General features: G+C 41.4%; 1 protein-coding gene across 1 annotated transcript in view; it reads right to left on the reverse strand.

Moving 5' to 3' along the window:
* The window catches only part of LOC109305552, a 78,114-nt gene that overhangs the window by 27,450 nt on the left and 34,111 nt on the right, over nt 1-16,553 (reverse strand). The window contains exons 6-7 of the mRNA XM_019528541.1: nt 10,076-10,150; nt 6,621-6,712 (exon numbers count right to left, since the gene is read on the reverse strand). Of these exons, the coding sequence (XP_019384086.1) occupies nt 6,621-6,712; nt 10,076-10,150 (167 nt within the window). The remainder of the gene's footprint in view (nt 1-6,620; nt 6,713-10,075; nt 10,151-16,553) is intronic.

Genomic DNA, 16,553 nt, shown 5'->3' on the forward strand with positions numbered 1-16,553 from the left:
TCATTTGACCCCAGTATTCTTTCCTGCCATGGCAGGGGGTCGGACTAGATGATCTGCTCAGGTCCCTTCCAACCCTAGAAACTATGAAACTATAAGAAGCTGCTGAGGGCAAGTAGCCCTGAGTTGCTGAAGCCACCACAGTTGCTGGTCTCAGGCTCTAGCTCCCCCTGGCTGCAGATCTGAGAGAAGCCAGGCAGAGTTATTTTGCCCCAAGTGGCACAATTTGCTCTACAAGAAAGTACATGTCCAGGCATGTGCACTGAGGCAAAAAGTACCAGCTCAAATTTGTACTGCTTCTATCTGAGCATCTGTAAGCACACGTGCTTGCATGTGTGGACGCACCTTTTCTTGTTTCTGTTCTCTCTCTGGCCCAACAAATCTTAACTTTTTCTCTGCAAGGACAACCATTTCAGCTAGAGAGGATGAAAGTAGCCACCACCCCCAGTCATTGGTAGTCTGATTGTTAAAAGAATCTCCAGAGAAGTAAGCTTATATCCAGTCAAACAGGAGAGAGAATTGGACTTAATCATTCTGCTTCCTAGACAAATCCACTAACCACTTAGGTATCATAGGGCCCAGTAAGAATATGCTAGGTGTTCTCTGAGTGCTTGATATACTAAGCCCCTCAGCTGTCTTTGACAGAGGAACACTGGCCTTCTGAATCCCAGTTGGGTTGTGAGTACAGACAGTCAAAAAGCCTGGGGCTGAATTGATTCACTCTTCCCAGGTTAGGCTAAACTGCATAGATTGAACCAATATGCAAGTAAATTGACATTCACTTCTGATTCTGGCCTGGGCCACACATGCTTGCAGTGTGCTAGAGCATGTCTCCCTGCTCAGCTGGAGCAGATAGCTAGGGCCAAGGCTAGCCAGCCCACCCTGTGAGGTGGGGTTTGCAGGGAAGGTGCAAAGCATCCTGGGATACTGAAGGACTGAGAGTTAATTTGTATCTGGAGAGGGGATCTGGGATAGAAGTTCAATAAAGTAATTTAACCTAAATCAGTTAAGTTTGATACTACATCCATTCAGGTTTCTCTTAAACTGTTTTGGAAGTGGTTTACGTGCACTGAACTTCTGGTGTTTCAGATTTGAACCAGTTTCCAATCACTTATGTCAGTTTGTGTAATTTTTGTCCCTAGCCTTGGGGAACTTTAAGGTCAAAAACTGAGAACTCAGGTGCTTACACAGCTAGGTAACACCTCAACAAGAATAGTTGGGATTACAAATTTGGATTAAGGTGCCTTAATTCTATCTAAATAATATTTTAGGTAGAAATATATGGCATATAAAGTGTGTGTGTGTGTGTGCGCGCGCGTGTGTAAAGACATATGTGTATATGTATTCATAGTACGTGTATATATAAAATAAGATTTATATGCAATTTTTAATCCTTATCCTACAGACAGGACAGGATAGAGAAGGGTCAACTAATTATCCCTTCTGGCCTTAAAGTCTATGCACATACTTATTGCAGTGATGTAATTTTAAACATGCTACAACTTAAAATAGCTCTTGCAAGCTGAAAAAGCCTTGTGCTGCCTAACTGCATGGGTGGGACAATTAATAGCCCCATTAATATGATGGGAGCTTTGCCATTGACTTCAATGTGACCAGGACTTGACCCAATGGTGAACTTTATCCTCTGTGAACACACGAGCTACATGTGCTGCTTAAATGTATCTACAATATGCAAGGAATTTTCCCTGAAGAACTACGTGGTAGCTCTTGGTCCCCAATAATGAAAAGACTTTCTATATGCTTACCTTTGAGTATGTGCATAGTGCCATTAATTTGAAAGAAGCCCTAGAGGAGAGAGTTGGAGGTCAGGACTTCTGAGTTCTCTATTCCCATTTCTGGTGCATACTAGCAGGTCAAAACATTTGAGGGCTTTATTCCGTTGCTTAGCATATGGGGTTGCATTTTCAAAAACTTAGAAAAATCCATTACGTGTATGCAGGCACATGATCCAGTAGATATTTTTTAAGACTTATGGAAAGGTGTCTAAATATTAGAAAGAAGAATTGAGTCCCTGGATATCAAACTTGTAGATATAAAGTTTAATTTCCTCTGTAGTCTGTTTTTCATTTTTCTCATCTTTCCTTGTAGCATTCATCACTAGCCTTATTTTAGTTATCACTCATGGTCCTTTATTACAAGACTTTGGTACATCTGGAAGTGAATTTACTTTCTTTGGAACTCAGTTACTGCAAGTTATAAAATCATATGCTTGTATCAAACTCATGAGATTAATATGTTCAAAAACACCTAAGTGACTTAATAATCTGATTCTCATTGTTTTTTTTAAGTGCTTTAGATGGTAATGACTAAATCCACAAAATAATGTAGGTGTCAAAATATTTAGCATTGTCTTGTCATTTTAGGGTGATCTACAGCTCTGACTTGGGAATCTACACTCCTGATAAAATTCATACCTCAATTAATTCAGTGACAGTTTTGGTATTGACTTGAATGGCACTAGGACTGGAGCCAGTGGTGAATTTTAACCTCTGTGAACAGATGAGTCAAACGTTCTGGGTAAAAGTATTCACAGTGTACAGAGAATTTCCCCACTAGATTAATATAACGGTCACAAAAAAACCTATGGTAAGATTGACTTACATGGGAATAAGTTAGTTGTCCAAGAATGGCATTCACAGTAGTCAGCATGGTAAGTGGTAAGCTGTATCAAGAGGTCAAAACAACATGCTTATGAAATCCCACTCCTCCTTAGGACTATAGGAAGGTGCCACTATCAACATGGATTTCACGGTTTGGAACCCTCTCTTGAAGACGGATGCCCAACTGATCTCTTTCAAGATACAATGAGCACTCAGTCTTGCCTACACTGGTTTTATATTCCATTGATTTCCATAAGGTCAGACTTGATATATGTAATACCTGAGTGAGAAGAACTATACCCAGTGACTTGGCCCAATTTTGCTTTCTGTTGCACTTGAGTAATTCCATTCTAACATGGATAAAATAGAGATAAGAAGCCGGCTCAGTATGTAAACAGTCACTGCTTGATTTTTAGTTTAGAATCTTAATACAAATAACAGCACCAAGCAATAAATAGGCAAACTATACGTGTGTATATATACACACACACAAATCCGGTAAGATGGATTACAGAATGTATCAACATCTCTTTAGTCTCTCTAGTGTTAAAAATTCTGAAGGTATGTAGTTATGTGTTGATGTATTTGTTAGCTTACATGAACCGAGATATATAGATCTAATATTTCACTTCGCAGAAACAGTTTATTTCCAGCAGTAAATATGATGTTTGTGAAATGAGAATAGGCTATTTTGAACAGTTATATACCTGCTGAATAATTGAATTATTACTCATTGGAGGGCAGAATAATTTGTTACCTGTAAGATGCCAGCACTCTGAATCAAAGTAATTACATTCACACTGTCACTTAGTGAAATTATGGCACAAAGCATTATATGAAGAGAAGGCAATTGCTGAAAAGATTTTGCTGAAATAATAGCACCAGTTCAGTACTTCTCTTGCTTCATTCATTGTTACTTTATTATATGGCTAAATAGCTCATTCAACTCTGCTTCACTGGAGTGACAAATAAGAGTGTTAAAAACTATATCTATGAAGGAAAGGCCACACAACATTTAATGAAAAAAATATTAACTAGTCATTTTTAGGCCCATAAATGCGAAGTTGACAAAGGGATGACAAATTTAATTATGAAATAAAAAAGTGAAAGATTTAATTATCCCTTAAAGATTTAGAGGAAACTCTCCACCGGAGGTTTTCCATGTCTTGTTTTTCTTCTTCTTTTTTTATTTTTATTTTTTTTTAAAGAAAAATGAATCCTGACTGGGAATGGGCTCCAAAACTGCAGTACTTCTGTATTCTAGACAGTGAAAAATCATTAGTCAAGACCCTGAAAAGTAGAAAATTCACTTAAAAAACAAATTCTTTTAAAATTATTTGATAGGGATTTATTTTTATCTACGTCTGTATCTATGTTAATTGGTCTACAGAAAGAGGTAGTTAGCCATGTTAGTCTGAAGTCATTTAGAAGCCATGGTAGATATGTAGCTTTAGACTCAAAAATCCCAAGGCAGAATTGATCTAAGCTACATGGTTTTCTGTAAGTGGCATCGTTAAAATCGGTAGCAAACAGAATGCACATTTGACCTCTGGTGGGGGGTAAAAAATTCTTAGACCAGGTCCTTCCATTTTTATACCAAACTTCTGTTGTTATGGGTATAGACTGGTTTCCAATCATTTATACCAGTGAAAGTGTAATTTGTGATATGACCTTATAGACTAACCTAATTAGATATATAGAGAAGGAAAACAAGCCTTTGTGAACCAAAGATCGCTTCAGATGAAGTGAACTTCAGTTCCTGAAAGCCTGTGCACTCTCTTGCACTCTCTTGTTCTGTATTTATACACACACACCCTATTTAGTCAATAGGTGCAATGTGTATACACACACGTACATGCACAGATCCCTCTTCACTCTAGTATCTCAGCATTTCCACAGTACACTATCACAATATATTCTCCAGTTGAAGCAAGACAGTACTATTATCCCCATTTCATGGGGATACAAGGCCCAGAAAGGAAGCTACTTTTATGGCTTAATACTACATTCAGTACTATCTGTACTCAGGCTTTGTAGATGCGATGTCAAAACATTAATAATAGTAATGATTAACAGATTTTAAGGCTAGAAGGGACCTCACAAGATCATCAGGTCCAGCCCCCTGCACCAGGCAGGAAAGACAACTGGGGTCAGGTGACCCCAGCAAGGTGATCATTTAGTCTCCTCTTGAAGATTTCCAGGGATGGTGACTGTCCCACCTTTGGAAGGAGCCTATTCCACAGTCTGGACATCCTGTCTGTGAAGAAGTTTTTTCTAATGTTGAGCCTGAAACAGTCTTCCAGGAGTTTATGGCCATTACTCCTAGTTATCCCCACAGGTGCCCTGGTGAACAGTTGTTCACCAAGCCTTTGATGTATGCCCCTGATGTAGCTGTAAGCCACTATCAACTCCCCTATCAGCCTTCTCATTTTCGGACTGGAGAGTCCCAGATCCCTCAGCCTTTCCTTGTATGGCTTGCCATGCAACTCTCTGATCATACGGGTGGCCCTTCTCTGGACTCTCTTAAGCTTTACCACATCCTTGTTGAAGTGTGCCACCCAGAACTGGGTGCAGTAGTCCAGCTGCAGTCTCACCAATGCCGAGTGGAAGAATCACTTCCCTAGTTTTTCTGATGATACATCGATTGATGCATGCCAGGGTATTGTTTGCCCAGTTGGCTACAGCATCACACTGCTGGCTTATATTCATACTGTGGTCTATTATTACCCCAGGTCCCTTTCATTTGTGGTGTGGGGGAGTGGGGAGGGGAGGTTGTCCCCAGATGGAGCTCTTTACATTTCTCAACATTGATTGAACTTCATTTGATTCCAATCTGCCCAACCTGCCAGCCTGCCTAGGTCCACCTGTATCTGCAGCCTATCTTCAAGCGTGACCATGCTTCCCCATAACTTGGTGTCATCCATGAACTTGCCCAGTGAGCTCTTCACCCCCATATCCAAACCATTGATAAAGATGTTGAAAAGCACTGGACCAAGCCCTGACACCTGAGGGACACCACTGCCCACTTCTCACCAGAATGGATGACACAGATTCATTCATTAGAACTCCGTGTCCTGCACTGCAACCAGCTCCCTACCCACCTAGCTGTCTCACAGTTGAGTCCACAGTCTTCCAATTTACTCATGAGGACATCATGGGATACTAGATCAAAGGCCCTTTGGAAGTCAAGGAATACAATGTCAGCCTCCTCTCCCTTTATCCAGGTGGTGAGTTACCTGATCATAAAAGGAGATGAGGTTAGTAAGACAAGACCTGCCCACAAGAAAGCCATGCTGGCTATCATTCAGAACCCTACCTTCTGCAAGCTTACTGCAGATAGACTCCTTGATTAATTTTTCCAGGATTTTCCCTGGGATAGAAGTTAGGCTAATTGCCCTATAATTACCTAGGTCTTCCCTCCATCCTTTCTGATAATGAGAATGTGGTTATTTGTGTGGAGGTGCCCAAATACCCAGATCAGAATTAGGACTCACTGCTTCTATCACTCTGTGAACACATAGGAAAACCTGATCCCCATCTTTATGAGTTTACAATGATAGATCTATAATACAGTGCTCATGCGGGCTGTGTGGACAACCTCACCATCCATTCTGGACTCCCTTTGGAAAAGCTCCATATATTCTTACCTGATCACAGGAATGGGCTTAATTTAAAAGGCAAAGTGATGAGTAAGAGAAGGCAAAATGGAAGATACCAGTAATGATTACATATGTTGAGTTAGTTCACATGTAATATCTATATGGTTTTGAGTCATCCAATTAATCAATTATTGCCTATTTAGGTAATTTCAGAGCGCTTGCTTCTTATTTTGGCCATGAACTGCCAATCCTTCACATACTTTGTCATTGATTCCATATTTGTGCTCCTCTTCACATCTACCTGAATCTTTTGCCTATTTCAGATGAAAGATACCTGTCAAATAGGCTTCAGTATTTATCCTCTTGTTTTTTAACATCTCCAGTGACATCACAGCAAACTTACCATTCATACCAACCCAGCTGTGCCAGCTTCTCCTGGATGTGAACAGGGTATTCTGAGAAAGTACTGACTGTTGACTTCAGCGACAGCATGGCCTAATTGGGGACACAAAATAGTGATTGGGGAAAGGGGTTAATGAGTTTTGTTATCATGGGATTTAGAAAATCTAAACCAAGATAGCTGGGGAGGCTGGGAAGCAGTGACGGGAGGGTTTGTTTTCTGAGCAGGAGCTGAAGCACGAAAATAGATAATGTTTTTTCTTTAGAAGCCAAGATCTCAGGAGTGGTTTGCTCCTGTGAGAGATGCATGTAAGCAGCTGAAGGTATTCACCACTTCACTGGGGCATTAAGCACTTCGTTAAGATCTGACTTGAAATGAGTAGAAAGAAGAAGGATTTAAAGCCCAATTCACATCTATGCTAGGATTAGTACTGGTGGAGGGGTGAAAAGGGAACTTTCTTGTGCTCTTCAGTGACAGAAGAAGCTGGTAGGACTGTGATATGGATTAGGGCAGCCAAAAACCACTCCATTTAAGCTTCTTCTACCTCCAAGCCCCCACCTACACATTATAGGTATTGAGCAATTAACTGGTTGGTTGTACAAACTGGTTGGAGACAAACTACAGGTGTAAAGTAGCTTTTTACATATAGATACAGAGAGTTATACATATTTTCAATATGTTATACTTTATGTTATACTTTGAAAATATGTATTAATTTTATAGCTGGTTTCTATCAAGCTTCCATTTTCATGTGTAGTAGCGTCTCCCTCCAGCTGGGAACCCAGTCAGCTAACAGGGCTCACAAATGCAGGGCTATGCAAAGCCCAGTGAAAACACCCTGGGCCCTGGGGACTGCCGCTTCCATGATCTCTAGAGCTCATGGGTGTGTGAAACCCTCAGGCCCTGGGAATTGTGGCTGCTGTGATCCCTAGGGCTTGTGGGGGTGTGAAGCCCCCGGGGCCTGGGGATCATGGCTGTCATGATCCCTAAGGCTCCAGGATGCAGGAAACCCCCAGGGCTGGAGGATCACCACAGCGGGGGCCTGTGGGGTTCCTAGCTGCAGGAGCTTGCTTTTTGCCAATGCCGAGGGAGAAGATCCTGAGCTCCCCCTCCACCAGAAGCAAGGGGTGATGGGATCTAATAAACGATCCCACACTCATGCCTCCAGCCATGCACATGTGAGTGAATTGCACAGATCTCTCTTTGGAAATCAGTCCCCATTCCAGGATCTCAAGGTAGGCTTCCTTAAACAGAGTCCCTGAAAATTACATAGCCACTTCAATAAATCTTGGCCTACATCAATGATTCTTAAACTTTTGTACAAGTTTCCTCTTTTCCTAGGATCTCTTTTATCTCCTAAACAGACGCCCACTCCAGCCTCTTTTCATTTACCAGTAAGAGGAGTCATTATGACTTTCAGGATTACAATCCAGGGACTATATCATGTGTGGTGCTGAGTACTCCAGGTATTCTATACTTTAACCTCCCACTGAAGTCAATAAGAGTTGAGGTAGCAAAGGTATCCTTAAAACTGCTTAGCACCACGCAGCGAGTAATGCAAATCAGAGCACTGTCCAGGATGTGACAGTTGCTCAGTTGTCTATTTCCTTCTAGGATTTAATTCTAGGACCCAGAGATATTTTGCAGAAGAACGCAGGGGCTAGCACATCTTGGCCAGATTCCAACTCAGGTAATTACATTCTGTCACCTTGGATTCCTCCTGCAACTGAGCTTAATAGCCACAATGTGACGTGGGTTCACAGATAGTTCTGAAAATAGGCAGGTACATTACTATGTTATTTAAGCCTATAAATACTAGAATTAAAACCTTGGTATGCACCTGCTCAAAAATAAGCAGACAGTGATGGAAGAATTAAAAAGAAAAGAACAAATCAGGTTAACAGAGCTGGTGGAGCAAAAATGATATCCTTTCAGTGTCTCCCTTGCTGACAACAGAAAATCTCTACAAACAACACAGGAAAAGCTCTGAACCTTGGAAGCGAATTGCTTTCCTAGAGATCGTCCAGCAGATATCAGTGTTCCTATGACAAGAATAATTCACATATATCCTAGAGATTTTAAAGTAGTTGTAATAATAAATCATCACACGGCAAGTGCGTCTACAAGCAATGCACTACAGCAGCATTGTGTTGGTGGTCACAAACCATGTCGCAGTAGTAATGCGCTCCCTTGTTATAGTGCATTGCTATGGCGATGTAGCAGCTCAAAATAACTGCGCCACGCGCACGTCACAGTATGGGCTGTTACTGCCCCATCACTTAGTACTTCCAAAAGGAAGTACTAAGTGATGGTGCAGCAACAAAGCCGCTTTTGGGGCACATGTAGGTGAGCCCACTATAAGTTAACGTTACCACTTTACTTTTTTTTCTTAATGAATACACTTAAGTTAGTGCAGAAAGCCATATTCTGGGGGGGGAAAGAGCCCTCTGTTTGCATTCAGGCATGTCTGACAGAAAGATAGCAAAATAAAACAAGCAGCACTTTTTATCCTATAAACTACCTATGTTACACGTGCCAAACTGACAGTTCTATATTGGTGTGGAATGAATATTGTGCTTCATGAATAAAAACCGAGTGAGAATAATCTTGTTTGAGTACAAATCTCTGATTGCCTCCAAACAAATGGAAAGCTTGAAGTTAAATATACAGAGAATGTGAGTTATTTCCAAACATCTACGTTTGATCTGAATGGAGTAAGTCTGCTGAGACAGCTGCTTCTAGCCTGCTTTCTGCCAATTATATTTTCAAACTCTTTATTTTTCCCTTAAGGTTTTCACCAGAGAGCTTATCACTAAATTGGTACCCCTTAGAGCTGAAGAACCCCCAAACCCCGAAATGTTTAAATCCAAGTTTGAGCACTGGGAGAAATCCTCACCTGTATAAACTGGGGTAATTCTGTGGAAGTCAAAGGAGATCTGACAATTTTGCAACAGCTAAAGAATTGGCTCTTTGTGGTTGGGCCTTTATATAAATGTACATACAGATCAGGGGTCCATTTGACTTGCATAAAGTCACAGAAAAATAGGGCATGGAGAAACCTTAGGAGGTCGCCTAATTCAACATTCTGTGGAATTTCAAGCTATTTCAGAGATTTCAAGGCTGTTTTCAAATCCCCCCTCAGTCTTCTCCAGATTAAATAAGCCCAATTCTTCTAATCTTTCCTTGTAAACTATGTTTCCTAAACCCCTAACCATTTTTGTTGATCCCTACTGAACTCTTCCCAAATTGTCCACATCTTTCTTGAAGTGTCATTCCCAAAACTGGACACAATAACCCAGCTCAGGTCTCACTGGTGCTAAATCAAGTGGATGACAGTCCACTATAATCCCCCAGTCTTTTTGGCAGTACTGCAACCTAGTCAATCATTCCCTAGAGGGTATTTGTGCATTTGATTATTCAATACTAAATTCATCCAACTTTTTTTCCTTATATCATACCAGTTTGATGCCTTCTGATGTTCGGGTTTCTGGAAGCCCTGAGAGAATGACTCGTGCCTCGCTGCTGATAGTTGTCTGTGAAGAAGAGGAAAGAGAGAGGAAGTGCCCATCAGCAACCTACAGGGACTGATCAGCCCGTTCATTGCAATGCGATGAGAGCCAATGAAGGATATAATTTAAGAGGAATAAAAACAACTGATTAGATCACTTTGTGAGCATCATGAAAGTCTGTAGCCATATGAGCCAACTCAAAAATCAGTCCTTGTGCTTCATGGAATAAGCTGGTGGCTTCTTAGAGCTGAGAGAAATTTTCTCCCTGTGATGAGACATAGTACTGTTGCAACATGTGGACATGATGATGGGGTGTGGGATGGAATTCGTCTTCCTCAGATGCATCAAGTATTGAGCACTGATCAAGGGTCAATATCAGTCAAAGGTCCTGGGCACCCAATATATTTACAGTGGTATAATTTGCATCAGTCATGTACACAGATATAAATTACACCAGAATCTGGAATGCGCAGAAGACCAGCTTCCTGCATCCAGTATTATAACAGGTAGGTGAGCTTTTAGGAACCAGTTTGCTCTGGCCAAGTGGCTATCCCAGGATAAGCTGCAGACACACAACATCTACACTGGTATAGCATGCACTAGTACAGTTTTATCCCAATTTTTCTCAAAGTAGTGCTTACAGAATGCACTTAAGTTAGACTGAATGTCTGCTACTTTTTAACACCAGTGTACAGGACCTATGTCTTAGCTTTTAAAGGTTCCTAGAAGAGTCAGATTTGTTGTTTTCAACTTTTTTAGGCTCCAGACACCCCTCATTAGACTCCAGACACTCCTCAGCACATGCCAACTCTCATGGTTTGATTACAGAAAAATAACTCTGCAATTCTTCTGTCAGAAACAGCTTAGACTCAACCAGTCAGAATGTTTTTAACATTATCCATTCCTGTTTGAAAGCTCAAGGTTTAACTTGTGAATCATATTTGCACACCTACCAGTGCTAATATTGTGTGGTACCCTGTGGCACCCTTGAAAGGACCTCAAGGCACCCCAGGGTACTGTGGCACCTTGGCTGAGAATCACTAAGTTAGATGTTCAACTCTCATTGAGATTTTGGTGCTCAGCTCCCTTAGTCACCCTGGAAAAAATCTCATCCTAAAAGGATAGCCAGGAAGAATCAGGGAGGACTCAGCGTCAAGCATATACGATTTTAACGTATGAGAAGCTGCCAATGGATATTCTACAATAATCCAAGAACTCCTTTCTAATATTATTAAGAGTTCCTTCCTTCAATAATTGTGTAATTATTAACTGATATATCATCTGAGTACACCTTCTGAAATCCCAACTATATTTGGCTTTTTAAGCTTTGAAATTACACCAATGAGGAAGGAGTTATTTAGCAATTTCTTTCACATGCATTTTATCTTTCAGGTGGGGGGGGTGGAGAGATCTCATTTTCAAAGTACATTCATGATGAGTGTTGATCTTTATTTGTATCTGTGTTGCTGAATTTACAACCAGAACCAACTCCCATTGAAAGCAATAGCAAAAGCTTCATTGAAACAGCCCATTAAAATTTACCAGATGCCAAACTCTTAGACTGTCTTGAAAATCGTAACCCTATAGACTTTTATCCATCCTTAATCTGGGTCTAGTCCTTTAAGTGGCTAAACACACTTAGTGCCCTCCAGACCTAAGCAGATACTAGGAGCTTGCAGGCTTGGGCAATCTCTTTTCTTTTAGCATGTCCTTCAGCTGTTACAGACTCTCAGCATTATCAGTGATATTCCTGTCTTTCCCAGTGCCTCAGGTAAAACACCTGCATTGTTGTTTCTTGGAGGTATCGTAAAATGAATATGCAAACACTTTTGTTGGCTTCCTAATGTAAAATGTCATATCCCTGGCAGATAATGCACAAATGCTTCCTGTTTGAAGTGCTGGCAAAGAATTCATGAATGATAAATTAAGATTTTTTTCCAGGTTCCCCAAATCTGTGACTAAGTGATGGCATATTTGCAAAATTTAGAGGGAGATCAGAAACATGGCACTGTATCTGAGGTTCATTTGTAGAAGGTAAAGTAGCATATGTTATGAGTCAGTTAATCTCTTTACGGCTTTATCCAGCACAAATTAGGTTCTGTGGTCACTGAGTCACAGCAGGCTGTGGGCTGCTGCAGCCTTGGAGCTTTGTCATGATTCAGCTGCCAAGAAATGAACTGCTCCATGGGCACAAAAATTGGCTTAAGCTGTGTGAGTTCCAGACACACATGCACTGATCCAAACAGCTCTTCCTCCCTCTGTAGCAAGCACACTTCAGTGTGATTGCTTTCTTATTGACTCTCCAATGGACATGATTTTAAGAGGGTGCAGTTGGAAGCAATCGACTGTGTTAATGCAGTCTTAGAGAATTAGTAAAAACAGTTAGAAAAGTCTTTTAGTAGAAATGATGGGAAAGATTTCATGAAAAACATTTCAAGCCAGTCAGAGGAGAGTACTAGAATTCACAGTTGTACACTGAGGGTTTTGCATGTCTCCTTAGTGCAGCGACTGAATTTTTGTTGTGTTGTATTTGAACAGCTAAGTGGTAAGAGTAGTGAGAATGTGAATATTTGGGGTGGAAAGGACAAGACGGACGTGTTTATAGAAGAATTCGAGGTGCAGATTAGTAAAGATAAAAGCAAGACAATGGTTGTTGCCAAAAATGGTACCCAACAGACAGAACAATTACATCAAGCAGTAAAATCTTCACTGTAGTTGAATTTAAAATACCTTGACTCAGTGATCATTAGTGACAGAAAGACTGGAAAAGAATTGACAAGGAGGTTGCAGCTTGCAGGGAACTTTTAACTAATTGTTAAAGAGTTAGTCTGAGACAGAAACATCCCCAGGGAAGCAAAGCTGGCAATGTACAGAGCTTATTACATCCTGATGGCATGCAAAGTTCAGAGACTCAGGTTCCAAGGAAGGGGGATTTCAGCTGGTTACAGACTATATAAATAAGTTTTCTAAGGGCAACTGTCGGGAAATTGAAAAGCATCTGAATGAGGAATGTCTGACTAAGAAGAATGCAATATCAGGGGAGCGGGAAGATGCAGGTAGAAAGATGATGCCTGCTCTGGTTTGGTCACATGACACTGCTGCACAGGGACACGACAATGGATGCTGAAGATGCAAAAGGAAGGCAAGAGGCCAAAGAGAAGACCACCAAGAAGATGGGATGGCAATGTGCAGAAGGAAACGATTACAAGAGGGGATTCCTGAGAGTAAATAATGGAAGAAAAGAAGTAGGAAGTTAGAAAGAGAGGGATTGGAATGAATATATTACCAGACCCAGCAAGATGCTGCACTTGTCGATTTATGATGATGATGATGATGGTGGTGGTGGTGGTGGTGGTAATGGGAAGGAGGAATGCATCGAGTCTGAGATTTGTAAAGCAGTCAAACAGAGTTGGAAGACACAGTTCTCATTAAAAATAATTTCTCAGTTGGCTTTGAAAATCTCAGTCTAAATCACTCACTGGAGGCAGAGCATGTAGTATAGACATTCTCTGCCTCTAGCAAGTGGACATGGGTGCCAGGGTGCACTCAGGGGTGCATGGGTGCCAGGAATCCTGGTCCTAGTCCCACCTTTGTTGTCAATTAAGCTTGGAACTTACATCCCCTTGTGAAATGGAGATACTGTTTGCCTCCCTCACAAGGGTGGTGTCAGGCTTAGCTCAAAACTTACTCTTTGTGCAAAATGCTATGAAAATATAAACGGCTATTTATTAATATTAACAGTGATAATAATTAAAATATATCCCTTGGTCATTTTCATCTCTAATTTCTGTGATTCTTTGTAAGGCAAGATTGTCTGGAAGGATGAAGTATAAAACACAGGGTATGTGCCCAAATGTGACACACTTGAAACCATTGTACAAGACATATTAGCTGTATATTGATAACGATAAGCTTTTGTCATTGCTACTTTACAGTAACTGTGACTTTGCCAGGAAGGTTTCTCAGATAAAGGCTATCAATTAACTGAGCAAAGTGCACCCTGCTGGAAAGATGCTAAGGGTTGTTCATTTCTAGGCACCTGATTTAGCAGGCTCCTGAACTGTAGACACCTCCTGAAGTTCAGCAGTCCTGACGTCTAACCTCTGTGAAACAATCCCCTCCTCTTCTTGCTTGTTGAATACAGAAGTAACATTTTTTTAATCGTACAGATAATTTCAAAAGCACTGAAGTGACTAAAAAACATAAGATACTTTAGGATATATCTACACTATAGCAGCAGATTGTCTCAGCTGAAAGGTTCCCACCTGCTCACATGCTCCAAATGCAGATCTATGTCAGTGAAGGAACTGCAAAGTATCTCTTTGAGGTGACCCCAGTCTCTGGTGTGCTTGAGACTACCCCCAGAGCAACCTAACCAGTCAGGTTTGAAGCATGTGATGGGTATAGGTGAACAAGGCATGCTTCAGGGCATCCCAACAGATACATCCCCCAAAATTTCCTTTGAAACAGAATTGTAAAAAATACCTGTAAGACACAGCATGTGGCTACAGTATTCAGTAGGTAAAAAAGGAAGAGACTTATAAGTCCTGTTTTCTGAAGGTGCACAGGACTTAGGCTCCTAAGTTTCTGTGATGTTTTTGAAACTTTTGCCTCTCATGTCTTTGCTTTTTAAGCAGACAAGATCCATACACTGTGCATGGAGAGCTGTCACTGTAACTCGGATCAGATGTCCTAGATATTGCAAAATAACGGCACTACAAACGCAAGGGAAGCAGCCGGACAGCTACTGTGCAAACAAAATTCAGAAAAATGGAAATGTTGTTTTATTAACATTTTAAAGAATATCCTCTCTGATATTTCTAATACAAAAACAGGTGATGGGGGAATACAGAATTTTTAATCATGACCTAGAATACTCAATAGTATATTACTTATGCTTTCCAGATCCCAGCTAATGTGCATGGGATTGTGTGGGGCAGGGGGCAAGAGAATAAATATCCAATATAACGGTCATTTAAACCAATTTTTAAGAAAATGGTTTTTCAGGTCTCTTGAAATCTACTGAGTAGCTAAACATTATTATATTGTACCACACAAGGCTGCATCAGAGGTAGTATGACATAGCCCTTGATGAGGATGTTACAGAGGCCCTGAAGGAAATCCTTAGTAGAATCTGATTTTTTAAAATTAAGTATGTGCTTAAATACTTTACTGTAGGAGCAGCTCTGAATCATTCAGCACACAGTACATATTAGTGTGGCCTATGTAACCTTTCACTAGGTCACTTTTAACTTTCAAGTCTTAAAAAAGTAAGTGGTGCCTGTCAATGTGCTGGGAGGCTGCTTCAACAAGCTGTAAGATTAATCAAGCCAGCCTCCATGTCTTGTGTATTAGGCCTGTGTGAGTAGGCAGCTATTCGATCCGGCTTCAGATCCAGCTGCTTCAGATGCCAGGGATCCAGTCTGGAGCTCCGGACCGGGTTTCTGCTTCGATCCAGCCGAAGTGGCTCTGAAGCTTTGGAGCTGCCTTGGAAATCCAAACATAGGGCATAATGGGGAAACAATGAAATATCTATAACTTTGTTGTTTTTTGTCTGATTTGGATGAAATTTGCAGAGGTTGTAGCCTCTGCTGGGAGCATGAAGCTTGCTAAGTTTCAAGAAGATGGGTGCAGAGGTTGGGGGGGGGGCAGAACTGCACCTCAAGCTGTGGACAAGCAAAACTCGTGACATAAAACACACAGCATCACCCAAGGTGCAGCAGGATGAAAGCTGCAGGGATGGTAGCCCCTGCTGCGGCCCTGAAGCCTGCCAGCTGTCAAGGAGATCAGTGCAGGGGTTCTGGGGCCCTTCACCTCTGGCTTCTGGCAGACCAAACTCGTGACATAGGTGCTTATGCAAGTGACTGTCTCTGTCTTGGGCAGTTGATTGTTTGTATTGATTATTTCCTTTCCTTAGTCTGTGGTTTTGTAGGTGTTAATTGATGCTAATTAACTGGTTACATTAGTTAGCAACTGTGTATTGAGCTGGTCCCTAAGTGATTCATAATTGATTGGTAGCTGGTAACACAGTAGCTTAACAGCCAGGCCTGCAGTAGTTCCCCCTCCCTGCCCGAAGACAGACACAGTTGCACAAGCACCCATGTCACAAGCTGCCTGTCAGCAGCTAGGGGTGCCAGGCCCCAGAACCCCTGCACCTATCTCATTGACAGCTGGCAGGTTTCGTGGCTGCAGCAGGGGCGGCCATGCCTGCAGCTTTCACCCTGCTGCGCCTTAACACATACAGTGTCACCCATGTCACGTTTTTTTTGTCCTAGCTTGAGGTGCAGTTCCCCCCAGACCCCTGCACTTATCTCCTTGAAACTCGGCATACTTTGTGACCTGAGCAAGGGCTACTATCCCTACAGTTTTCAGCCCGCTGTGCCATAACATACACAGGGCCATGTATATCATGTCTTTTGCTTGTCAG

This window comes from Crocodylus porosus, unplaced genomic scaffold (assembly GCF_001723895.1).
Source record: "Crocodylus porosus isolate Cpor-Errol unplaced genomic scaffold, CroPor_comp1, whole genome shotgun sequence".
Lineage (NCBI taxonomy): Eukaryota > Metazoa > Chordata > Crocodylia > Crocodylidae > Crocodylus > Crocodylus porosus.